This window comes from Lepus europaeus, chromosome 16 (assembly GCF_033115175.1).
Source record: "Lepus europaeus isolate LE1 chromosome 16, mLepTim1.pri, whole genome shotgun sequence".
In the NCBI taxonomy this organism is placed as follows: domain Eukaryota; kingdom Metazoa; phylum Chordata; class Mammalia; order Lagomorpha; family Leporidae; genus Lepus; species Lepus europaeus.
The window spans coordinates 90209212-90235295 of record NC_084842.1 but is presented as its reverse complement, the minus strand read 5'-3'; the positions used below and the strand labels follow the sequence as shown (position 1 = coordinate 90235295).

At 53.7% G+C, this 26084-nt stretch overlaps 1 protein-coding gene across 3 annotated transcripts in view; it reads left to right on the top strand.

Annotated features, from left to right (window-relative positions):
- The window catches only part of LOC133774848 (E3 ubiquitin-protein ligase RNF4), a 222394-nt gene that overhangs the window by 125501 nt on the left and 70809 nt on the right, over positions 1-26084 (top strand). For 2 of the 3 annotated variants that reach the window (XM_062212771.1, XM_062212774.1), the window contains 5 exons: positions 8747-8904; positions 9539-9703; positions 11751-11985; positions 24067-24191; positions 25836-25983. In XM_062212771.1, coding sequence (XP_062068755.1) covers positions 8747-8904; positions 9539-9703; positions 11751-11985; positions 24067-24191; positions 25836-25983 — 831 coding nt within the window. The remainder of the gene's footprint in view (positions 1-8746; positions 8905-9538; positions 9704-11750; positions 11986-24066; positions 24192-25835; positions 25984-26084) is intronic. The other variant, XM_062212773.1, reaches the window with a different exon arrangement.

Below are 26084 nucleotides of genomic sequence, written 5' to 3'. Positions count from 1 at the left end.
TGCTCTGTGCCAAGGACCACAGAGGGTCTGTGCAGTCCTCAGTGTGAGTTCAGATCCCCCAGCAGTGTCTCTCACCGAGTAACCAGCACCGCCCAAGCTTGTGGCTTCTGCTGACACTACTGAAAGTCTCAGCGGCACCCTGAGTTCTCCCATGTACCCTCAGGTTTTTTTTCCCCCCCACAATCCTGTTCAGAAGCTTCACACAGTCACAGGGTCCTAGCTCTGTGTTATTTCTCCCCACTGGAGTCAGGAGTCTGTGCTTGGCTGATTGCCGGGCACAGACATGAGCTGGCACAGCTGTTGCATATGTCCAGAATGGCACCTGCTCTTATCAGCTCGTGTGCCTTTGTAAGGTGTTTGGAGAAAGAGAATCGTGTCTGTACCTTTTTTGTTTGTTTGTTTGTTTCTCTCCTCTAGTCAGGCTGATGGAGTTTTCCCCATGGGAATTCAAGCCTCCTTCCCTCTAGGCACTTCCTGCCACTTTTTTGCCAGTGTCTCAGGCTACTGTGGTCTCACCTCAGTTTCCAGCGCTGGTACAGAGGCTCTCTGCTACTGGAGTCCTGAGCCATGGGCACCCACGCCCTCCACGGAGTTCCACGTGTCCCTCTAATTTCGGAAGAGTTTCCTCTGCTGTTTTTCCCCTAACTCTTCCCTGAGACTACACTATCTCCACGTTTTTTACTCTCTTCTGGGCTAGATCAGCAGGCTCCCTCCCTGTTCCGCCATCTTGGAGCCCTCCCGTCTCCTGCTCTGGGTATGGCTGTCCTTCGCCAGTAGCACGCCGTCTTGGTTCCTGACAGAGCTCACTCTGCTTGCTCTCACCCCTAGCTTCCTGCAGCTGCCAGGCCCGGACTGGCTGGGAATGCCAGCCTTGTCTCCCAAGTGGGGCAGGGCCATAGCACTCGCTCCCTGGGGCTTGCACTGGTAGAAGCTGGAGCTGCAGTCAGGAGCTGTACCTGGCACTCCAGAGTGCAGCGTGCCTGTTTGTATAGCATGTGTTTTTATAACTTCTACGCAAGATGCTAGCTCTGGACTCCTGACATTTTTCACATGAATCATGAAATGGTATAGGAGATCTCTTCCTACTTTGTTCTTTTTTTTTTTTTTTCTTTATTAAGCTTTATTGATTTATTTGAAAGGCTGAGTTACACAGAGGCAGAGAGAGAAAGGTCTTTCATCCTCTGGTTCACTCCCCGAATGGCAGCAATGGCCAGAACTGGGCCAATCCAAAGCCAGGAGCCAGGAACTTCTTCCCGTCTCCCACGTGGGTGCAAGGGCCATCCTCTGCTGCTTTTCCAGACTGTAGCAGAGAGCTGGATCAGAAGAGGAGCAGCCGGGACTAGAACCAGCGCCCATGTGGGATGCCAGCACTGCAGGTGGAGGCTTAGCTCACAACACCACAACACCAGCCCCAACTTTATTCTTTTTCAAGAATGTTTTGAGTGTTCTAGACTATTTGTCTAGACTCAGCCTGTCAATTTCTACAGAAAAGCCTGCTGGGGTTTTAATACCCAACACTGTAGACATTTTAGTGGGTTCTGACTGGAAAGTTAAGGTGCAGCAAACTCTGCTCAGTGGTTGCCAAAATCCTTGTGCCCAAAGAGCAAAACTTTGAATGGAAATTTGAAACAAATGGGCTCCAGATGCCAAGTCACTGCTCTGGGGAAGTGTGACGAGAGACGAGATGTGGCTTCCCTGACACCGTCCTTCAGACAGCACAGTGGAAGCAGTGGCTACGCAGAAGCAAGAGCCAAGTTCGTGAGAGTGGTGGCGGTTGTTGAAGGCACTTTGCTGGTGGACTGTGCAGGGCCAAAGGAAGTAGTCTGACTGTAAGGAGAGTGCTTTGGGAAAGTTAGGCAAAGCCGTGGCAGGAAATACCCAGGAAAGCCTCATCAGAAAGTGCTTCAGCACGAAAATGCTCCTGCCCGAGCCTTGGTCCAGCAAGGCCAGCGTGGGGTTCTGAGACGTCTCCTATTAGACCCACCCTGCGGTCCTGATTAGGCTCTTCTGACTTTTTTCCTAATCTCACACAGATCTTTAAAGGGCACCCATTTCTTGAGTTAACAATGTAAAAAGCAATCAAGCTGTGGACGTGGTCACTTTCCCGTGACCTTCAGTTCTTGAAGGATGGAGGAAATGGCTGATGTCAAGTTCAGAAAAGCCTTGAACTTACTGGTGCTTATGTTGAGAATTGATGTTTGTAATTAAAATTTGTGCTGTTTTTAAAGATGTTTAATTATTTGAAAGAGTTACGCACGTACACACACAAATGCACACACACACACACACAGGTGTTCCATCTGCTGGTTTACTCCCCAGATGGCCTCAGTGCCCAGGGCTGGGCCTCCATCCAGTCTCCTGTGTGAGTTCAGGGGCCCAAGCACTTGGGCCATCTTCCACTGGTTTCCCAGGCGCATTGGCAGGGAGCTAGACCGGAAGTAGAGCAGCCAGGACACAAACAGGTGCCCATATGAGATGTTGGCTTCACAGCTGGTGGCATCACCTGCTATGCCACAGTACTGGCCTCCAGATTTGTTTATTTTAATTCCATTTTTTAATTTGCTGGGAGTTATGATTATAAATGAATGTTGAGGCCGGTGCCGTGGCTCAATAGGCTAATCCTCCACCTGCGGCACTGGCACACCAGGTTCTAGTCCCAGTCGGGGCGCCAGATTCTGTCCTGGTTGCTCCTCTTCCAGGCCAGCTCTCTGCAGTGGCCCGGGAGTGCAGTGGAGGATGGCCCAAGTGCTTGGGCCCTGCACCCGCATGGGAGACCAGGAGAAGCACCTGGCTCCTGCCATCGGATCAGCACAGTGAGCCGGCCGCAGCATGGCAGCCGTTGGAGGGTGAACCAACAGCAAAGGAAGACTTTTCTCTCTGTCTCTCTCTCTCTCACTGTCCACTCTGCCTGTCAAAAAAAAAAAAAAAAGAATGTTGAATTTTTTCCAATTCTATTTGACCTACCGAAATGATATGTTTTTGTTAACAAAATTTATTTTACAGTTTTTGAACTGTACAAAGTTTGCATTTCTGAGATAATCTGCACTTGGTCATGGTGTACACTCTTTTAACAGGTCTCTTTCTGGATTGGAATTGCTCATCTTTTGTTAAGAATTATTATGTCTGTGTTCTTGAAAGATATCAATCTGTGAATATTTTTAAAAGATGTATTTATTTATTTGAAAGGCGGACTGCTAGAAGGGGCAGAGAGACAGATGTTTTTCGTCTGCTGGTTCACTCCCCAAATTGCTGTAACAGCTGGGGCTCTGTAGGCCTAAACAAGAAGTGCAAAGCTACATCTGGGTCTCCACATGGGTGTCAGGGGCCTAAGGTGCTTGTGCCATCTTCTTCTGATTTCTCAGGCACATTAGCAAGAAGCTGGGTTGGAAGCTTAGTGTCCCTGACTCAAACCAGTGCTCTGATACAGGGTGCTGGCTTTGCAAGCACAGCCTTAGCACTGTGGCACGACACTGGCCCCAGTCTGCATTCCTTGTCTCACATCTTTCGTTTTGGTGCCAGGGTAATGCCTTGTGAGATAGGAAGCGTTTCCCCGTTGTTAACTTCTGGAAAACTCTTCTTGGCCTGAAGTTACCTTATGGGAAAAGTTCTGAACTGTAAGTTCAGTTTCTTGGATATAGATTATCGTTTTGTTGGTGGTGGTGAGCCTTGCTCTAGTTATCGTCTTTAAAGGAACTTGCCTGTGGCAAGTATTGTGGGTCAGTGGATTAAGCCGCCACTCTGCCCACATCCTAGATAGGTGTGCTGGTTTGAGCCTAGCTGTCTCCTTCCAGTCCAGGTTCTCACTGATACATCACAAGGGGCACAGGTGGTGACTCGAGTGCTTGGGCCCCTGCCCCTCATGCACAAGACCTGTGTGGAGTTCTAGACTCTGCTTTGACCTGGCTCAGCCCTGGCTGCTGCAGGGGACTGGACCAGTGGGTGGAAGAGCCGCATGGCTCTGCTCTACATCGAAGTAAGGTGAAAATGAACCAGTATTTTTAGAAAAATTGTTCATTTTATGTCAAATATAATGGCACAAAGTTACATGGTTGAAAATACCTTTTTATTTGTGATGTAGAGGGTCAGACCCCCCACCTGCAGTGCCAGCATCCTATATGGGCACCAGTTCAAGTCCTTGCTTCTGCTCTTCCAATCCATCTCCCTGTTGATGCTCCTGGGAAAGCAGCAGAAGATGGCCCAAGTGCTTGGGCCCCTGCACCCACGTGGGAGACCCGGGTGAAGCTTCTGGTTCCTAGCTTTGGCCTGGCCCAGTCCGGCCATTGGGACCATTTGGAAAGTGAACCAGTGGATGTAAGACATCTCTGTCTCTCCCTCTCTCTTCGTAACTCTGCCTTTCAAATAAATGAATAAATCTTTTCAAGCAAATTTGTTCATTCGGAGTCAGATAGAGTGACCTGAAGCTGTTGGAAATATCCCCATGAATTCCTTTGGTCTGGAATGCTTGCTTCCCCTTCCCTTTCTATTCCTGATATTGTTTGCATTTTGTCTCCTTTTTTCCTGATAGGAATGGCCAGAGTTTTATTAATTTTATGCATGTTTCCAAAGAACCGTGTTTTGTTTGAATTAATTTTCTGCTTTCTCTTTTCCTATTTTTGTTTTAAACTTTTAATATTTCCTCCCTTCCCCTTACTTTACATTAATTTTGTTACTTAGACTTCTTTTTAAAGGTTTATTTATTTATCTGAGAGGCAGAGTTACAGGGGGAGAGACAGAGGTCTTCCATCCACTGGTTCACTCCCCAAATGACTGCAACAGCCAGAGCTGGGCCAGGATGAAGACAGGAGCTTCCACTGTGTCTCCCATGTGGATGCAGGGGCCCAAGCACTTGGGCTCTCCTCCACTGCTTTCCCAGCTGCATTAACAGGGAGCTGGATCAGAAATGGAGCAGCCATGGTACCCACAAGGGATGCCAGGAGGAGCCCAGCCCACTGTGCTACAGCACCAGCACCGTTACTTTGATTCCTCCCTCCCTCCCTCCCTCCCTCCCTCCTCTCTCTCTATCTCTCTTTCAAGATTTATTTATTTGAAAGTCAGAGTTATGCAGAGAGACAGACAGAATGGTATCTTCCATTTACTGGTTCACTCCCCAATTGGCCGCAATGGCCAGAGCTGTGCTGATCCAAAGCCAGGAGCTTCTTCCGGGTCTCCCACATGGGTCAGGGGCCCAAGGACTTGGGCCATCTTCTCCTTTCCCAGACCACAGCAGAGAGCTGTATCAGAAGTGGAGCAGCCAGGACTCTAACCGGCGCCCATATGGCAGCGGCTTTACTTGCTACGCCACAGCGCCAGCCCCTACTTTGATTTCTTTTCTTTTTTTTTTTGTTTGGACAGGCAGAGTGGACAGTGAGAGAGAGAGAGACAGAGAGAAAGGTCTTCCTTTTGCCGTTGGTTCACCCTCCAATGGCCACTGCGGCCGGTGTACCGCGCTGATCCGAAGCCAGGAGCCAGGTGCTTCTCCTGGTCTCCCATGGGGTGCAGGGCCCAAGCACTTGGGCCATCCTCCACTGCCTTCCCGGGCCACAGTATAGAGCTGGCCTAGAAGAGGGGCAACCGGGACTAGAACCCGGTGTGCCAGCGCTGCAAGACGGAGGATTAGCCTATTGAGCCGCGGTGCCGGTTGATTTTTTAAGGAGTAAGTTTACATCATTGATTTAGGACCTTCTTTTCTGATTTAAGTGTTTAAATCTATAAAATTCTGGTAAAGTACTCAGCTACATCTCAAATTTTGATACTACTTTTTACATCCTGTTCAAAATATTTTATAATTGCCCTTTTTGTGATTTATTCTGTCTTTGGCCCATAGACTTTTGTTGTTGTTTTCTGAGAGGCAGGGATGGTGGAGAGGGAGAAGAGGGAGCACACGAACACTCCTGTCCACTGGTCCACTACCTAAATGCCCACAGCAGGCAGGGCTGGAACTGAAGCCAGGATCCAGGAACTCCATCCAGGGCTCCCACGTGGGTCGCAGCATCACCACTGCCTCCTGGGTTCTGTGTCAGTAGGAATGTGTAGTCAGGACTCGGAGCTGGGTAGCGAACCCAGGCACTCCAGCGTAGGATGCAGATGGCTGAACTGTTAGACCACATGCCTGCCCTGCTTCCTGCCCCGCCACCCATCACTTATGTGTATGTGTTTTCAGGGCCGGCACTGTGGTGCAGCGGGTAAAGCCGCCACCTACAGTGCTGGCATCCCATATGGGCACCAGTTCAAGTCCTAGCTGTTCCACTTCCAATCCAGCTCTCTGCTATGGCCTGGGAAAGCAGTGGAAGATGGCCCAAGTCCTTGGGCCCCTGCACCCAGGTGGGAGACCCAGAAGAAGCTCCTGGCTCCTGGCTTCGGATCAGCACAGCTCTGGCCATTGTGGCCAATTGGGGAGTGAACCAGTGGATGGAAGACCTCTCTCTCTCTCTCTCTCTCTTTCTCTCTCTCTCTCTCTCTGCCCTTCCTCTCTCTGTGTAACTCTGACTTTCAAATAAATAATAAATAAATGTTTTTAAAAAAAGAAGTATGTGTTTTCATTTCTAGGTATTTGGTGATATTTTCCAGCTATTTTTTTTTTTCAAAGACTTGTTTATTTATTTAAGAGGCAGTCAGAGAAAGAGGGAGAGACAGGAAAGAGAGAGGTCTTCCATCCTCTGGTTTACTCTCCAAATGACTGCAATGCCAGAGCTGGGTCTGTCCGAAGCCGGGAGCCTCCTCTGGGGCTCCCACACGGCATCAGAGTCCCAACTTCTTGGGCCATCCTTTGCTGCTCTGTTTCCCGGGCCATTATCGTGGAGTTGTATCAGAAGTGGATCAGCTGGGACACGAACTGGTGCCCATATGGGGTGTCGGCACTGCAGATGGAGGCTCAGCCCACTACACCACAGTGCTGGCCTGTACAGATATCTCTTTGTTAGTGATTGTTAGCTTAATTCTGTTATAACCAGAGAATATACTTTACACGACTGCTTTTTAAGATTTATTTATTCATTTGAAAGTTTGAGTTGGAGAGAGAGACTCTTCTATCTACTGATTCATTCCCCAGATGACCACAAAGGCCAGGGCTGGGCCAGGCTGAAGCCAGAAGCCAGGACTTTCATCCGGGTCTCCCATGTGGGTGGCAAGGGCCCAACCCCCAAACACTTTGGCCATCTTCTGCTGCCTTTCTCCGGCCATTAGCAGGGAGGCGGATCAGAAATGGATCAGCTGGGACACAAACTGGAGCCCACATGGGATGCCAGTGCTGCAGATGGCTGCTTACCGGCTGTGCTGCAGCACGGCCCATAGATGGAGCCTTCTAACTGCGTTCTCCTGTGGAGAAAGGGGCAGGAGCTCTTCGGGGTCAGTCATTGCATGGGTGAGGGTTCCCTCATGACTCATCACCTGCTAAGGCCGTACCTCCTCAGACCATTGCCTTGTGAGTTGGGATTTCAGCACGTGGGCTCTTCGGGGGCGCTCTGAGCTCTCAGTCAGGACATGGCACTGGACGGCCTGCTGGAGACTGTCTCACCACCTTCGACTTGGGCCCTAGAGAATGCACCTCCCTTTGTGGGGAGAGAGGGAATAGTGCAGTTCCTCCCCTCCGGGACATCGGAGGTGGTGGTGTGGAGTGGCTCCTGCCCTCGGGGAGGTTCTTCACCTGCTTCAATGTGTGGGCATCCTCTAGGGCCTGCGTTCCTGCGGCGGGGGTCCTCACCAGGGCCTGTCACAGGAGGGGCACGGCAGGGGGTGGTCGTCAGGGGCCCGGGGTGTGGCGCTGGAGTCCCATCAGTGCTGTGGCGCAGGGGGCAGAGGCCTTGCTTCATCCGTCACCTTTGCTCAGAGCGTTCTTCTTCTCAGGCTTCTCTGTCCCTCCCGGGGAGCAGGCAGCACAGGAGAAGGGATTCTGTGGATAGCGAGGCCCTGCCTTTGGGCCTGACATGAGCCCAGAGTGACTGTAGGCTTCCTCTCAGTGCCAGCTTGGGTGGCCGCGAGTGTCACTTTCCAGAGGTGCCCACTGGGATGCTCATCACATGTGCTGATTAAGACGCTGGAAGTACAGTTCATTTTTTTTTTTTAAAGAATGAAAGAGGGGCCGGTGCCATGGCACAGTAGGTTAATCCTCTGCCTCTGGCACCGGCATCCCATATGGGTGCTGGTCCCAGTCCCAGCTGCTCCGCTTCTGATCCAGCTCTCTGCTATGGCTTGGGAAAACAGTAGAAGATGGCCCAAGTCCTTGGGCCCCTGCACCCATGTGGGAGACCTGGAAGAAGCACCTGGCTTCGGATCAGCTCAGCTCTGGCCATTGTGGCCATTTGGGGTATGAAACAGTGGATGGAAGACATTTCTGTGTGTCTCTCCCTCTCACTGTCTGTAACTCTGCCTCTCAAATAAATAAAATCTTTTTTTTTTTTTTTTTGGACAGAGTGGACAGTGAGAGAGAGAGAGAGAAAGGTCTTCCTTTTCCGTTGGTTCACCCTCCAATGGCCACTGCGGCTGGCGTGCTGCAGCCGGCATACCGCGCTGATCCGAAGCCAGGAGCCAATAAATAAAATATTTAAAAAAAAAAAAGTTAAACATATTGAATGTCCTCATATGATTATGATGTAGACTGTGAAAATGTAAAAAACTATTCCAGACAAAATTCCCAAGTTTTTCTTGTCTAGGCCTTAAAATTTTTCCAAAAGCACTTTTCTGAACAGTTAATAAAATTGATGCTAAGAGTATTTGAACATAACTGGCCTATTTTATTCTGTTTTTAAAGCAGGGCCAAGATTTTCTTCTCCATTCCCCGTTGGGTGGCTCGCAGCCGGAGGCTGGCGGTGGGAGGCTGGCGCTGGGTGCACAGACCCTGCCCTCGGCAGGGCTCGGCACTGCTCCCTCAGACGCAGCGTGCTCGTGCGAGGCCTGCAATGAACGCAGGTGCGTGCTGTGTGGGCCCCCGTGCTCTTGCTGCTCCGTGGCAGCGTCCAGGTGTGCACTGGAGCGGGAACGTGAAGCTGGCAGCCAGTGTTTGAGCCACTGCTGAGGGAGACGGTGGCCTGGCTGTGATGAAGAAGAACCAGACGAATAACAAAAATCCCTGTCCTCAGAGACGGGACAGCATAAACAGTCGTTAGGCTCTTCAGACCCAGGGCAGTGACCAGATGGGAGTGACGGGCAGGCCGGTGACTGCGGGGACGAGGACGTGGCCCCAGATCTGGACCACCCTGCGCTCCAGCTCATGCAGGGAGCCAGTGGAGTTCGTGGAGACTGGGGTTGGAGACGCACAGGCTTCCCAGGAGCCACTCGGACAGAGAAGGGCAGGTGGGCGGGGGAGACGCAGAGTTCCCAGACACCCTTGTTGTGTCAGGGACTGGACAGCGGAGGACTGGAGCAGCCCTGCAGCTGTGTTGGGGAGCTGTCGGTATCCTGTAGTGATGGCCTGGGAGCTGAGCCAGGCGGAGGAGTCTGGCTTTGCAGCCTTTGCCCCATCTCGGGCAGTCTGGCTGGTGGGAGGGGCAGACTGTGCTGATCGATCTAATGTGACTGTCCTGATGGCTGTGTTGCGTCTTAGGGAAATCTCCGAGACAGACCGAGAACCTCAGCAGCTGCAGAACTACTGGTCCGAAGTGCGCTACATGGTCCGCTGCATATACCGCCAGGCTGGGACCCCGCTGGCCGATGACCAGGACCAGTCCCTGGTACCGGACAAGGAGGGAGTGAAGGAGCTTGTGGATAGGTACACGCTGCCCCTCCCTTACGCCCCATCCGAGTGGCCTTTCTGCCTGGGGTTCGGGTGAAGCTGGCGGCCCTCAGGCTTGGTGTAGCTCAGGTCTGTAGCAGAAGTGACCCTCTGGGTAAGAGGTCGCCAGTGCTTCTGATTCTACAAAGTATTTACTGCCTGGCTTCACTAAACGAAGGATTTCTGTCTCTTCCTTATGTTAAGACTGGCAGTAAAACCTGTCTGTTTTGAGTTCTTGTGCCAGGGATGCTACTAGATATTTTCACAAACACTCTTGTATTTATCAACCCAAAGAGAAAGAATTATCCCATTTATGAGGTGAGAAAACCAAGGCCCTGGGAAGTAGGGCAGCTTGAGAACACACGTGTGGCCCACGCTGCACCGGGGCTCCTGCAGATGCCCTGTGCCCAGCAGCAGGACAGAGTGAGGCAGGCATCATTTTTATTCTCCCTGACAGCCTGGTGCATGTAGCATCTTTTTCCGCTTTTTGAAATGGTCAAAATAAAAGGAAAAAATTTGGTTTGGACATCATGGGTCAGTTCTCATTTCCTTCTCAGTGCTTTGAGTGCAGCACCTTTGAGACGTTTATAAATTCATGTTCACTGTGCAGTAGGTTTCATCCTGTGAACAAGGGTAGTGATTGGCCATGGGCTCTGTTAACGTGTGTCCAGGGGCTGGCCAGTGAACCACTGGTGTTGCAGGGGTGGTTCTGGCTAGCATGTGACCTTCAGAAGTTAGGAAAAGTTTCAGACCTTTATATCAAACCTGTCACTTCCAGGTTCTAAGTGCTGCATTTTTGATACCTTTTCACTAGTGTCTAGCGAGTGGTCAGTGAGGCCGCATTTACTGAATGTCCACATGAATAGGTGGATGAACGGACCTCACAGCGTCTTCTGCTCTGTGCAGAAGCACCGCACGGTTACGTCTCTAGGTTACAAAACACAGACGAGGGCCAGGAAGGGAAACCAAGTGCGTCTGATTCCACACCTAAGCTATGGAAGAGTCAGAAACCTCTTTCCTTTGGCAGATTAAATCGCTCTGTTTCAGAGGACAGATTTTTATGCTAGTAATTGGAATTAGGACTTCCATGCAAAAATATGAAGTCTTCCTGAAATGCACTAAATGTGCGGCAGGAAACCATTCACTTAGACTGGTTTTCTAAGCTCGGTTTTCTAGCAGACTTCCCAAGGTCCGCGGCAGGAGCTGGCTTAGCTTCTGTCTTCACGCCCTAGGCAGACTGGTGATTCCAAATCGGAACAGTTGCCAGCTTAGGTTCCTCTATTTTGACCTGATGTGGTACCCAGAGGGTAAAAGATTGTGTAGAATATGAGAGCTGTAACTTAATATATATCACAACTTGTTTCTGATGGAATGCTGAGCTCACACTGGTTCTTAGTGATGGGTGATGGGGTGGCATTTTGGATATTGCACCAGTGGTCTTACATTTCTTCCTAGAACCGTCTCAGAAATGTGCTGGTAATGCCATATACAAAAAAGACAAGTTTGGGAAGAGATTCATGAAAATGTTCATTGTAATTATGGCCGAGGGGCAGGATGTATATGAATGTTCCCCTACTCTTCAGCTTACCAGTTTTATTTTATCTATTTTGTTACCTTTTTGGATGGGTAACTTAAAAATAGGATGAGCTGTGTGTGTTCCTCTGCTTAGAAAAACAGCATGAGCCTGTGTGCTTCGGGAACTAGATTCCTAGAAAGAAAGACAGAGCCGTTTACCGAGCCCCGGAGCAGGTGTCGTCTGCAGGGAGAGGTGCTTTCCCTGTGGACATGTGCGCCTTCAGGAGGGACGTGCATTGGAGCAGGGGCTGCGGTGGTCGCACACCCTGCCGTCCGCAGCCCAGGCGCTTCACATCTGAAGCAGTGGGTTAACCCAGCTGCGGAGCGGTCCTGCCTCTCGTGGGTCACTGTGAGGAAGGTGGTCGGTGTGGGCCACAGGTGCCTGCCCGAGAAGAGGCTTCAGAACGGAACTGTCCTCTCCCGGGCCTGTGCAGGCAGCCACAGCTGAGGGAGGGCTCTTTCTCTGCAGGCTCTGTGAGCGGGACCCCTACCAGCTGTACCAGCGTTTGGAGCAGCAAGCCCGGGAGTACGTCCTAGAGATGAAGGTCCGGCTGCTCCGGCAGTTGTCAGCAGCGGCCAAGGCCAAGGCGCCGTCTGGCTTGCAGGGCCCGCCGCAGGCGCACCACTTCATCTCCCTGCTGCTCGAGGAGTACGGCGCCCTCTGCCAGGCCGCACGCTCCATCAGCACCTTCCTCGGCACTCTGGTAAGAGAGAAGGTGAACTGGGGAGGACGTTTCTGAAGCCAGGGCGCTGTCATGGGGCCAGGGTCGGCTGGGGCTAGTCCTCTGGGTGAGAGCTGGGCGGAGGCTGTCCTGGTGCCACCTGATGGGAATGCTGTCTGGGAGACCCTGGGGCCTAGGGAGCAGAGCACAGGCGCCCGAGCTGAGAGGAGGATCAGTGTGTGTCCGCTTGTTGGTTGTTACTGCGGACAGAGCTGATACGGAATGCGCATGAAGAGCATGAAGACTGGAGGGGGCCAGCTCACAGCCCTCCCTCTGGTCAGGCCCCGTGGCTCTCGCGTCCACCCAGCACAGGGGTAAGGGTGGGCTCGCAGACTCGATGCATCTGTCCCCTGCGGTTACCTCCCAGGAGACAGACAGGTGAGTGCCAGCTTCTGAAAGTGGACCACACGGGGTGGAGGGAGGTGTGGAGTGCAGTGGGATCGCTGCTCAGTGGGGTTGGTCCTTGGCCGCAGTGCACCTGCCGCCAGAAGTGACCATGCTCCCCAGACACAAGCCAGGAGCGCTCTCTTGACTAGGAGAGAGCCACCCACTGCTCACGGTGGGCTGTGTAGGGGAAACCCACCACCCACTCACGGGTGGGCTGTGTAGGGGGGACCCACCACCCACTCACAGTGGGCTGTGTAGGGGAAACCCACCACCCACTCACGGTGGGCTGTGTAGGGGAGACCCACCACCCACTCACGGTGGGCTGTGTAGGGGGGACCCACCACCCACTCACGGTGGGCTGTGTAGAGGAAACCCACCACCCACTCACTCACGGTGGGCTGTGTAGGGGAGACCCACCACCCACTCACGGGTGGGCTGTGTAGAGGAGACCCACCACCCACTCACGGTGGGCTGTGTAGGGGGGACCCACCACCCACTCACGGTGGGCTGTGTAGAGGAAACCCACCACCCACTCACTCACGGTGGGCTGTGTAGGGGAAACCCACCACCCACTCACGGTGGGCTGTGTAGAGGAGACCTACCACCCACTCACAGTGGGCTGTGTAGGGGAAACCCACCACCCACTCACGGGTGGGCTGTGTAGGGGGGGACCCACCACCCACTCACAGTGGGCTGTGTAGGGGAGACCCACCACCCACTCACGGTGGGCTGTGTAGGGGAGACCCACCACCCACTCACGGGTGGGCTGTGTAGGGGGGACCCACCACCCACTCACAGTGGGCTGTGTAGGGGAAACCCACCACCCACTCACGGGTGGGCTGTGTAGGGGGGACCCACCACCCACTCACGGGTGGGCTGTGTAGGGGGGACCCACCACCCACTCACAGTGGGCTGTGTAGGGGAAACCCACCACCCACTCACGGGTGGGCTGTGTAGGGGGGACCCACCACCCACTCACGGTGGGCTGTGTAGGGGAAACCCACCACCCACTCACGGTGGGCTGTGTAGAGGAGACCTACCACCCACTTACGGGTGGGCTGTGTAGGGGAGACCCACCACCCACTCACGGGTGGGCTGTGTAGGGGAGACCCATCACCCACTCATGGTGGGCTGTGTAGAGGAGACCCACCACCCACTCACTCACAGTGGGCTGTGTAGGGGGGACTCACCACCTACCCACTCACGGTGGGCTGTGTAGGGGAGACCCACCACCCACCCACTCACGGGTGGGCTGTGTAGGGGGGACCCACCATCCACTCACTCACGGTGGGCTGTGTAGGGGAGACCCACCACCCACTCACTGATGGATGGGCTGTGTAGGGGAGACCCACCACCCACTCATGGGTGGGCTATGTAGGGGGGACCCACCACCCACTCACTGACAGATGGGCTGTGTAGGGGGGACCCACCACCTACCCACTCACGGTGGGCTGTGTAGGGGAGACCCACCACCCACCCACTCACAGTGGGCTGTGTAGGGGAGACCCACCACCCACCCACTCACGGGTAGGCTGTGTAGGGGGGACCCACCATCCACTCACTCACGGTGGGCTGTGTAGGGGAGACCCACCACCCACTCACTGATGGATGGGCTGTGTAGGGGAGACCCACCACCCACCCACTCACAGTGGGCTGTGGAGTTTTTCATAATTGCTTTATGTAAGGTTAGTTTTGGGTGCTTTTTTAGTGGTAAAACTACATTTTAAAGCTAGTGACCAGTGGTCCCTAAGGTTTTCAGCATAACCGTCTCTGCTTCTGGAGTTGATGGGACGCGCCCTAACACGCTGACGCGCACACTGCAGGAGGCTGGCAGCCTGAGCCGCGCCTGGAGTGACCCTCGAGAGGCTGGGGGGCAGGGAGGCAGGGTCAGGGTGGTCCTGCCTCAGACGTGAGTGCTCCGGCAGGGCCCGGCTGTCCTCGGTGTCGCTCACCACACTGCCTCCCACCTCCCCAGCTCTGTCCTTCAGAGCTCAAGTCCAGAGCCACCACCTTCACTCTGCCCACGCTGCATCCCGAGAGCAAGGGCCCAGGTCCAGCGCTCCCTGCCTGCCTGGCCTGGCGGCCTCCAGCCTCCCTGAGGAGGGTAGAGCAAGATGCGGTCAGGAAGCCGCCCACGTAGCCTGCAGCAGGCTCATGGCAGCAGATCCTTCCATTTCTGTGGGACGTTTCCTGGTAATTTGAAAAGCATTCATCAGTTCTTAAGCACAAAATATAGCTGTGTGATCAGTGTTTTATTTCACTTTGTTTACACACAGAAACCACTGTGGTTTCTGGTGGCACAGCAGACTGTGTGCCTGGAGTTACTCCTTTCTCTAAGGGAAACAGATACATGTACTGGGTAGCATGAGATAAAATATGTAAAGACATAGTCAAGGTGGTGTGAGAGGGAAGAAGTCCTAGTGGTGAAAAATCAGTCGAAAGCTGGTATCCTCGAGACGTGGATGTGCTTAAAGGCCAACGTCTGCTTCAGGGATTAGGAGACAGAACTTCAGGCCAGCCCTGGTTGGGATCAGCCCATACTGCTGGGCCACTGATGATGAAAACCACAGCACGGTGGTGAAGGAGAAAGTGGCAGCTTCTGAAGGAACAGCAGACGCAAACCCGTCATGGCCCTGGGTGGTGCAGCAGGGATTTCATTGCCCATGGGCTCGTAGGCTGGACACGTGCTCAGAAGGTATGTCACAGAGGCACGGGGCTGCTGTCCGCTCGGGCAGCTGTGCAAAGCCTTTGAGCAGCCGGCGCGGTGGCCTGGTGGGCTACGTCTCCACCTGGGCGCCGGCATCCCGCATGGACACCGTTCATACCTCAGCTGCTCCAGCTCGCTGCTGTGGCCTAGGAAAGCAGTGAGGGGTGGCCCAAGTGCTTGGGTCCCTGCACCCGGCCATTGCAGCCATTTGGGGAGTGAACCAGCGAATGGAAGTCCTTCCTCTGAACTCTGCCTCTCAAATAAATAAATAAAATCTTTAAAAAGAAAAAAGAAAGCTTTTGGGAGGCTTGACCTTCAGTCTGACCTCAGAATTTACATAGGTAAAACCTCTAGAGTGAGCAGCTCATGGTGAGGAGACATCACAGAATACAGCGTTTAAGGCACGACAGATGAGAACCTGCAGGTGCACCAGGCACAGTTTTATATCAAAAATATAAAGGCGCTGTGTTTACTGTGTTAAGGAAATACAAAGCTTTAAAAGTATGAGTTAAGGATTAAAACTCTGAACAGTGATTATTAAGATTTGCTTTTAAAAAAACCCTAGAAATAGAAAACAATGCATTTTAAAATAGCTTATTAATCTATAGATTGAAGAGAACTGGTGAGTTGGAAGAAAGAGCTGAAGGAGCTCTGCAGACTGTAGCTCCAGGAGCCGAAGCACAGGAGCGCAGCAGAGCCCCGCGTACACCGTGAGGCTCGTCACCCGCCAGGCTTCAGAGCACAATTAGAATGAGGGTAGAGATGATGACTGACAGATGTCCTTCATTGTTGACACCAGTCTGAGTCAAGGAAGCCTGTCAAATTTTTCAAATAAAATAAAATTTAAAATCATTGCCTACGGAATGGGGTTGTGCCATAATGGGCAAAGCCACCACCTGCAACATTGGCATCTGCTGTGGGCATAGTTCATGTCCCAGCTGCTCCATTTCCAGTCCAGCTCCCTGCCAGTGGCCTGAGGAAGGAAGCAGAAGATGGCCCAAGTGCGCTGTCACGTGGGAGATCCAGATGAAGCTCCTAGCTTCTGGCTCCTCACTCCAGCCTGGCCCAGCTCTGGCCTTTATGCCCATCAGGGTAGTGAACCAGTAGATGGAAAATCTCTCTCTCTGTAACTGACTTTTTTTTTTTAAACGTCAAGTGAGCCATTTTTTTTTTTAATTTTTACTTTATTTTTTAAGATTTGTTTTGAAATTCAGAGTTACACAGAGAGAGGAGAGGCAGAGAGAGAGAGTGCGAGGTCCTCCATTTGATGGTTCACTCCCTAACTGGCTGCAATGGCTGGAGCTGCGCCGATCTGAACCCAGGAGCTGGGAGTTTCCTCTGGGTCTCCTACATGAGTGCAGGGGCCCAAGGACTTGGGCCATCTTCCACTGCTTTCCCAGGCCATAGCAGAGAGCTGGATCAGAAGTGGAGCCGCTGGGACTCGAACTGGTGCCCATATGGGATGCCGGCACTGCAGGCCAGGGTGTTAACCCACTGCGCCACAGCACCGGCCCCAACTCTGACTTTCAAATAAATTAATTAATTAAATTAAAATCCTTACCTAGATGTAGCAACATCTTTGAAACATCAAAGAAAGAGTGATCTCAAAAACAGAATATGGGTATTTGTTTTAAATTGTATGATGTTCTGATTGCGTAATTGTGAGTTCCAAACAGAGACTAACGCCAGATCTCTGCCCTCTCTGATTCGCGCTTAGCTGTGTTCAGTCACATTGACTTCCTTGTGCCTCTCTCTCCCTTTCCTTCCACCTCCTCTCTGATAAAGGAGCTCAGAGCAAGTCGCAAACGCTAGGTCTTTTTGTCCAAGAATATTCTAACACACATCTCTAAAAGTAGACATCACATTACATTATGTCGTCAGTCCATCATCACACCCGTGAAAACTAGTAATTTCTTACTGTCAAACAATGGCAGTTCATCTTAAAAATCATATTGTGGTGTGGGGTTGAGGACTCGGCAGCCTTCTTTGTGTGGAGCAGCGTCCTTAACTGTGCTGCCCGGCGACCTGTGCCGGAAGGCCTTCCAGAACGGGGTTAGGAGGTGGTCTGGGTCTGGGAGCAGGTGGTTCTCCAGCCCCTTAGGAGGTGGTCTGGGTCTGGGAGCAGGTGGTTCTCCGGCCCCTTAGGAGGCGGTCTGGGTCTGGGAGCAGGTCCGGCCCCTTAGGAGGCGGTCTGGGTCTGGGAGCAGGTGGTTCTCCGGCCCCTTAGGAGGCGGTCTGGGCCTGGGAGCAGGTGGTTCTCCGGCCCCTTAGGAGGCGGTCTGGGCCTGGGAGCAGGTGGTTCTCCGGCCCCTTAGGAGGCGGTCTGGGCCTGGGAGCAGGTGGTTCTCCGGCCCCTTAGGAGGCGGTCTGGGCCTGGGAGCAGGTGGTTCTCCGGCCCCTTAGGAGGCGGTCTGGGCCTGGGAGCAGGTGGTTCTCCGGCCCCTTAGGAGGCGGTCTGGGCCTGGGAGCAGGTGGTTCTCCGGCCCCTTAGGAGGCGGTCTGGGCCTGGGAGCAGGTGGTTCTCCGGCCCCTTAGGAGGCGGTCTGGGCCTGGGAGCAGGTGGTTCTCCGGCCCCTTAGGAGGCGGTCTGGGCCTGGGAGCAGGTGGTTCTCCGGCCCCTTAGGAGGCGGTCTGGGCCTGGGAGCAGGTGGTTCTCCGGCCCCTTAGGAGGCGGTCTGGGTCTGGGAGCAGGTGGTTCTCCGGCCCCTTTATGCTTAAACTTGAGGACTCAAAGAGCTTTCGTTTGTATGGCTTATATCAGTGTTTATTGTATTGAAATTAAAACTGGGAAATGTTTTAAATGTTTGGTAAGCCATCTAAACTTATTAAATAATAACATAATAGCATATTCTTTTTAAAGATTTATTTTATTTATCTGAAAGTCAGAGTTACAGAGACAGAAAGATTGTCTACCTGTGGTTCACTCCCCAAATGGCTGCAACAGCCAGGGCTGGGCCAGGCTGGAGCCAGGGGCTTCTTCAGGATCTCCCACACTGGGCCATCTTCTGCTGCTTTCCCAGGCACATGAGCAGGGAACTGGATTGGAAGTGGAGCAGCCATGACATAAGTAACATATTTTACATTAAAAAGTAAACTTTTCAAAAAAAAAGATTTAGAAGAGTGGTACCCTTAATGGTTTTGCCAGTCTTTGTTGTCCAGCAGTTGGATTTTTGGGGTTGCATCTGTGTTGAGCCTGCTGTCACAGGTGGTCTGTGTGTGTCTGTGTTGAGCCTGCTGTCACAGGCGGTCTGTGTGTGTCTGTGTTGAGCCTGCTGTCACAGGTGGTCTGTGTCACAGGTGCTCTGTGTCGAGCCTGCTGTCATAGGTGGTCTGTGTGTGTCTGTGTTGAGCCTGCTGTCACAGGCGGTCTGTGTGTGTCTGTGTTGAGCCTGCTGTCACAGGTGGTCTGTGTGTGTCTGTGTCACAGGTGGTCTGTGTGTGTCTGTGTTGAGCCTGCTGTCCCAGGTGGTCTGTGTGCGTCTGTGTTGAGCCTGCTGTCACAGGTGGTCTGTGTGTGTCTGTGTTGAGTCTGCTGTCACAGGTGGTCTGTGTGCGTCTGCGTTGAGCCTGCTGTCACAGGTGGTCTGTGTGCGTCTGTGTCGAGCCTGCTGTCACAGGTGGTCTGTGTGCGTCTGTGTCGAGCCTGCTGTCACAGGTGGTCTGTGTGCGTCTGTGTCGAGCCTGCTGTCACAGGCGGTCTGTGTGTGTCTGTGTTGAGCCTGCTGTCACAGGTGGTCTGTGTGTGTCTGTGTCACAGGTGGTCTGTGTGTGTCTGTGTTGAGCCTGCTGTCCCAGGTGGTCTGTGTGCGTCTGTGTTGAGCCTGCTGTCACAGGTGGTCTGTGTGTGTCTGTGTTGAGCCTGCTGTCACAGGCGGTCTGTGTGCGTCTGTGTTGAGCCAGCTGTCACAGGTGGTCTGTGCGTCTGTGTTGAGCCTGCTGTCACAGGTGGTCTGTGTGCGTCTGTGTCACAGGTGCTCTGTGTCGAGCCTGCTGTCATAGGTGGTCTGTGTGCGTCTGTGTCGAGCCTGCTGTCACAGGTGGTCTGTGTGTGTCTGTGTCGAGCCTGCTGTCATAGGTGGTCTGTGTGCGTCTGTGTTGAGCCTGCTGTCACAGGTGGTCTGTGTGTGTCTGTGTCACAGGTGGTCTGTGTGCGTCTGTGTTGAGCCTGCTGTCACAGGCGGTCTGTGTGCGTCTGTGTTGAGCCTGCTGTCACAGGTGGTCTGTGTGTGTCTGTGTCGAGCCTGCTGTCATAGGTGGTCTGTGTGCGTCTGTGTTGAGTCTGCTGTCACAGGTGGTCTGTGTGCGTCTGTGTCACAGGTGGTCTGTGTGCGTCTGTGTTGAGCCTGCTGTCACAGGCGGTCTGTGTGCGTCTGTGTTGAGCCAGCTGTCACAGGTGGTCTGTGTGCGTCTGTGTTGAGTCTGCTGTCACAGGTGGTCTGTGTGCGTCTGTGTTGAGTCTGCTGTCACAGGTGGTCTGTGTGCGTCTGTGTCACAGGTGCTCTGTGTCGAGCCTGCTGTCATAGGTGGTCTGTGTGCGTCTGTGTCGAGCCTGCTGTCACAGGTGGTCTGTGTGTGTCTGTGTCGAGCCTGCTGTCATAGGTGGTCTGTGTGCGTCTGTGTTGAGCCTGCTGTCACAGGTGGTCTGTGTGTGTCTGTGTCACAGGTGGTCTGTGTGCGTCTGTGTTGAGCCTGCTGTCACATGTGGTCTGTGTGCGTCTGTGTTGAGCCTGCTGTCACAGGTGGTCTGTGTGCGTCTGTGTCACAGGTGGTCTGTGTGCGTCTGTGTTGAGTCTGCTGTCACAGGTGGTCTGTGTGTGTCTGTGTTGAGCCTATTGTCACATGTGGTCTGTGTGCGTCTGTGTTGAGCCTGCTGTCACAGGTGGTCTGTGTGCGTCTGTGTTGAGCCTGCTGTCACAGGTGGTCTGTGTGCGTCTGTGTTGAGTCTGCTGTCACAGGTGGTCTGTGTGTGTCTGTGTTGAGCCTATTGTCACAGGTGGTCTGTGTGTGTCTGTGTTGAGCCTGCTGTCACAGGTGGTCTGTGTGCGTCTGTGTTGAGCCTGCTGTCACAGGTGGTCTGTGTGCGTCTGTGTTGAGCCTGCTGTCACAGGTGGTCTGTGTGTGTCTGTGTTGAGCCTGCTGTCACAGGTGGTCTGTGTGTGTCTGTGTTGAGCCTGCTGTCACAGGTGGTCTGTGTCACAGGTGGTCTGTGTGTGTCTGTGTGTGTCTGTGTTGAGTCTGCTGTCACAGGTGGTCTGTGTGCGTCTGTGTTGAGCCTGCTGTCACAGGTGGTCTGTGTGCGTCTGTGTCACAGGTGGTCTGTGTGTGTCTGTGTTGAGCCTGCTGTCCCAGGTGGTCTGTGTGTGTCTGTGTCACAGGTGGTCTGTGTGTGTCTGTGTGTGTCTGTGTTGAGTCTGCTGTCACAGGTGGTCTGTGTGTGTCTGTGTTGAGTCTGCTGTCACAGGTGGTCTGTGTGCGTCTGCGTTGAGCCTGCTGTCACAGGTGGTCTGTGTGCGTCTTGTCACAGGTGGTCTGTGTGCGTCTGTGTTGAGTCTGCTGTCCCAGGTGGTCTGTGTGCGTCTGTGTCACAGGTGGTCTGTGTGTGTCTGTGTCGAGCCTGCTGTCACAGGTGGTCTCTGTGTGTCTGTCACAGGTGGTCTGTGTCGAGCCTGCTGTCACAGGTGGTCTCTGTGTGTCTGTCCCAGGTGGTCTGTGTGCGTCTGTGTCACAGGTGCTCTGTGTCGAGCCTGCTGTCACAGGTGGTCTGTGTGTTTCTGTCACAGGTGCTCTGTGTCGAGCCTGCTGTCACAGGTGCTCTGTGTGCGTCTGTGTCACAGGCGGTCTGTGTCGAGCCTGCTGTCACAGGCGGTCTGGGTTGAAGTTACTGAGGCCATCCCAGTCCCACACAGAGAGACAGCTGAAAGAGCCGGGCTGTCTCAGGAGCCTTCTGCGGTCACTGTGGCCTTGGAAACTAGATGACAGCTTCGGAGTGTCCCGAGGGTGGCAGTTGGGATCTGAGTTCCAGTCCTCTGCTGGGCTGGCATCCGCTGGGCTGGCTTCTTCGGAGTGGGTCCTGCCCTCCGGCGTGAAGCTCCGCTGGGCTGGCCCCCTTCGGACTGGGTCCTGCCCTCCGGCGTGAAGCTCCGCTGGGCTGGCCCCTTCGGACTGGGTCCTGCCCTCCGGCGTGAAGCTCCGCTGGGCTGGCCCCCTTCGGACTGGGTCCTGCCCTCCGGCGTGAAGCTCCGCTGGGCTGGCCCCCTTCGGACTGGGTCCTGCCCTCCGGCGTGAACTCCAGCGTGATGTGTAGGCCGTCTGGAAGACTCCTGAATGGTGCACCTCGCCTGATGGAACACATCTCGTCGTTTAGTGTTGAGAAATGACGGTCGGTGTCGACGCCGATCTCGGCGCAAAGCGCAGAAGCCTTCAGCCCCACAGTGGCAGATGCAGTTTTCGACATTTCTGGCTTTTTCTTGGAAGTTCAGATCTTGGGAGGAGGACAGACGGTGCCACTGACCTTCACAGCAGCAGGGCTGCTTGCTGTGTGAACTCTGCCGGCTCCTTCCCTGCTGGCCCTGCCTGGCTCCCTGTGGCCACCCCAGCCCCTGCTCTTCTGACCGCATCAGATAGAAAGAATGGCGCCCGGAAATGGGCCTCTGCTGGGAAACGCACCTGTGGGCCCCTCCCCTGCTGCCTGCGGATCCGCAGTGACCCGCCGCGTGCACAGGGCCTGTGCAGTGTAGACCTGGCGCGCTGTTGTAAACATCCTCCTGCCTAGCGGTGTGGCATTCCGGGCCTGGGCCGACTTCAGGAGTCGTCACACTCTGGTCTCCCGCGGCCCTGGGGGTGCTTCCTGGGAGGCAGGGATGGATTCACATCTGGGAGGAGAACTCGAAATACTCGCAAAATGAAGGTGTGAGGTTTTCTGCAAATGTCGTGGAGTCGCTGCTGAGCCTAGCAAACCCAGGCTCCTGAGCGTCCTGCAGGGTCGCTAGTGTGCTCTCTGCATCTTCTCTGCCTGTTTGTTTTCAGGAGCAGAAATTTATGATTGTGGCCGGCGCCGTGGCTTAACAGGCTAATCCTCCACCTTGCGGCGCTGGCACACCAGGTTCTAGTCCCGGTTGGGGCGCCGGATTCTATCCCGGTTGCCCCTCTTCCAGGCCAGCTCTCTGCTATGGCCCGGAAAGGCAGTGGAGGATGGCCCAAGTGCTTGGGCCCTGCACCCCATGGGAGACCAGGAGAAGCACCTGGCTCCTGATCAGCGCGATGAGCTGACCGCAGCGGCCATTGGAGGGTGAACCAACAGCAAAAGGAAGACCTTTCTCTCTGTCTCTCTCACTATCCACTCTGCCTTTCAAAAAAAAAAAAAGAAATTTATGATTGTGACTTGTTCTCTCTGCCCCTCTGCCCCCTTGGTTGTCAGGTGACAGAGTTACGGGTGTTCTTGTGATTCATTTGCGAGCTGTCCATTCGGTTTGACTAAGCTGTACACGTGAGCAGCCTCGTCCGAGGAGACACATTCTGATTTGTAGTCACGGAGTTTCCAGAGCTGTCCGTTGTTTGAGTCAGGAGTGTTGACCCCGAGATGTCACACGACCCTAGCACGGTTACGCACGTGGAGCGCACAGGCCGGAGCACGGACTGGGTGCACATTGTTGTAGCAAGACTCACCTGCGAGAGCACACCACGGAGAGGCAGTGGTGCCATCAGCTCCCTGATCTTGCCCTGAGACAGTGCTCATCTCTGGACGGCACCCTTGGTGAAGCCTGGGTCCTCCCAGAAGGTTTCACAGTATTATCCGCATTTACAGTAAGCAGAAAGACCTTCTTCCCTGTGCCGGGCTGTCACTAGTGGAGAAATGATTTCCATCTTCCAGAATGGGAGGCCCGGCCCGCCCGCCCTTCCCATGGTCCTTTCCTCTCTTTCTCCCTTTCCTTTCCTTTTTTTCCTCCCTCCCTTCCTTTCCTTTCTTTCTTTCTTTTTTTTTTTTTTTTTAGATGTATTTCTTTATTTGAAAGGCAGAGTTACAGAGAGGCAGAGGGAGAGAAAGGTCTTCCATCACTGCTTCACTGCTGAAATGGCCACAGTGGCCAGAGCAGGGCCGATCCTAAGCCAGGAGCCTGCAGCTTCTTCCAGGTCTCCCACATGAGTGCAGGGGCCCAGAGAGCTGGCTTGGAGGTAAAGCAGCTGAGACTTGAACCGGTGCCCATATGGTATGCCAGCAATGCAGGCAGCACTTACATCCACTACACCACAGCACCAGCCCCAGAACGGGAGATTTTATTTATTTATTTATTTATTTATTTAGATAGACAGACACAGTTAGTGAGAGAGAGAGAGAGGTCTTCCTTCCATTGGTTCACCCCCCCAAATGGCTGCTACGGCCAGCGTGCTGCGCCGATCCGAAGCTAGGAGCCAGGTGCTTCTCCTGGTCTCCCATGCGGGTGCAGGGCCCAAGCACTTGGGCCATCCTCCACTGCACTCCCGGGCCACCGCAGAGAGCTGGACTAGAAGAGGGGCAACCGGGATAGAATCCAGCGCCCCAACCGGGACTAGAACCCGGGGTACTGGCGCCGCAAGTGGAGGATTAGCCTAGTGAGCCGTGGTGCCGGCCGGGAGATTTCTTAAAATAAGCAAGAAAATTACGGTTCTTTGCCATCAAGAAATTTGTATGCATTTCAGCTGTTTGAATAGCATGGCTTCCCCTACACCTGACAGCCTGATTGTAAGACGACCACCCGATGGCTGCGGCCGTCCCGCGTGTCCGTCTGTCTGGTGTGGGGGTTATCTGGAAGGCAGCTGAGGCTGAACATCCTGTCATCAGGGCGCGGGATGCATGTGTGCTTTGGGAGCTCTGGGGTGACAGCCCCTCTGGGCCTGTGTGGAGCAGTGTAGCTAGAGAGGCTAGCTAGGGGTTTTGAAGTCTGCGTCAGTTTACTACATCTCATATTTCTCTTTTTTCCTTTTTTTATTAGGAGAATGAACATCTGAAGAAGTTCCAGGTTACCTGGGAGCTGCATAACAAGCACCTGTTTGAAAATCTCGTCTTTTCAGAGCCGCTTCTGCAGAGCAGCTTGCCGGCGCTGTTGTCCCAGATCAGGTACCGAGGCTGAGCCAGCAGCCCCGCACACACGCTGCCGCGTGCTGCGTTCTCGGAGGGAGTAGCAGGGCTGAGGGCTGAACACCTGCGGGTCACGCAGTGAGGCGTTTCAGTATACACTGGTAGACAATTATTACAATTCTCATAAATAAGAGAGAGGAAAGGAAATGCCGTGCTTTGCCTTGACAGTACTCCACACTCGGCTTGAGGGGCATGGTGTGGTTCGTGCTGTGGCTCCTGACAGGCGGGGAGTGGGAGGAGGGTGGAGCACAGAGGTCTGAAGGTGCCCAGGAGCTCCCAGGCCATGGCTCTCTTAGGGACTAGATGCACATTGGCAGCTCTCTTCCGTGTCCCCTTGGTGCCCCGGACTCTGCGTCCTTGTTCACCCGTGGGTTCTGAAGCCCTGGTGATTGCAGGCTGGTCCCTCTGCTTTCATTAGGCCAAGCGTGCCGAGTGCTGGGCCAGTGAGAAGCTGCAGCAGGCTGGGGAGTGCCCTGAGTCCCTGGCGTCACTCAGCAGAGTGGTCGCCTGCAGAGACGGTGTGAGCTGTCACAGCTCTGCAGTGGGAGGGTCCGAGCCTCGCCTGAGCCGGTGGGCGCACACTCCCTTTCGCACTGCAGTGGGAGGGTCCGAGCCTCGCCTGAGCCCGTGGGCGCACACTCCCTTTCCCACTGCAGTGGGGGGTTCCGAGCCTCGCCTGAGCCGGTGGGCGCACACTCCCTTTCGCACTGCAGTGGGGGGTTCCGAGCCTCGCCTGAGCCGGTGGGTGCACACTCCCTTTCGCACTGCAGTGGGGGGTTCCGAGCCTCGCCTGAGCCGGTGGGCGCACACTCCCTTTCCACACAGTAGTTACAGTTGTGACCCTCAAGGGGAAAGGAGGTCGGGGGAGAGGCGGTCACTGCCATCCGCTTCTGCCCATGAAGAGATTTTGCGGTTAGAGCAGCTGTGTTGTTTACTTTTCTTATAAAATTACTAGATTGTCATTACAAATATATTTCTGAAAACATAGAGGTAGGTACTGTAAATAATTGAGTGTTTCTTAACAGTTTTTTTCCTGTATCCACACATAATACATGTTGAAGCATGGTGCTTGCTCATGTTTGCCTAACACGGGCATATTTTCATTTCAAAGCACATACATGTGTGCATGCATATACATACATGGATAAGCACATGTGAGCGTGAGTGGACATGACTATGAAATGTGTGACCTGTGCCTGGTTCCCTGGTGTCTTTGTGTGTAGGTGGACAGTGGGGTATTTAAGGGATTCCCTGTGGGTAGTTTCTGGTGTTTCATGTGAACTGTGGTACTTTCTAACCCTGCACATAATCTTTTTACTCTAGATTTGCTATAAATGTTGTCTTTGATTCTGGATAATCCTGATCAAGATGTCTTTATTCCGATTATTTTAGTTCACATATTGACATGTTTAGGAACGAAGAAAATGCATTTCTTTAGAAAACCTATCTTTAGTTGGAAGGCACTGCTGCCTGTGAGCTCTCGCAGCAGTGCCGCGGTGCTGTGCTGTGTGGTGCGCCCCTTTCGGCCCTGGGAGAGGGCAGCAGCAGCAGGAGGCGGCATCTCTGGGTCTGGCTTAGAACCCTTGGGCTCTTGCTTGTGCTACAAGGCCTCCTTCCTCCCAGGCTAGGAAGCACCACGCACGACACCTGCAGTGAGGACACGTACAGCACCTTGTTACAGCGGTACCAGCGCTCCGAGGAGGAGCTGCGCAGGGTGGCGGAGGAGTGGCTGGAGTGCCAGAAGAGGATAGATGCCTATGTGGACGAGCAGGTGAGTGCCCGGTGCAGGTACAGCTAACCTACGTCAGCCGCTGACTGTCCAGAGGGGACGGAACTGTCTGGTGCCACAGATGGCCATTGCTGGGGGTGCTT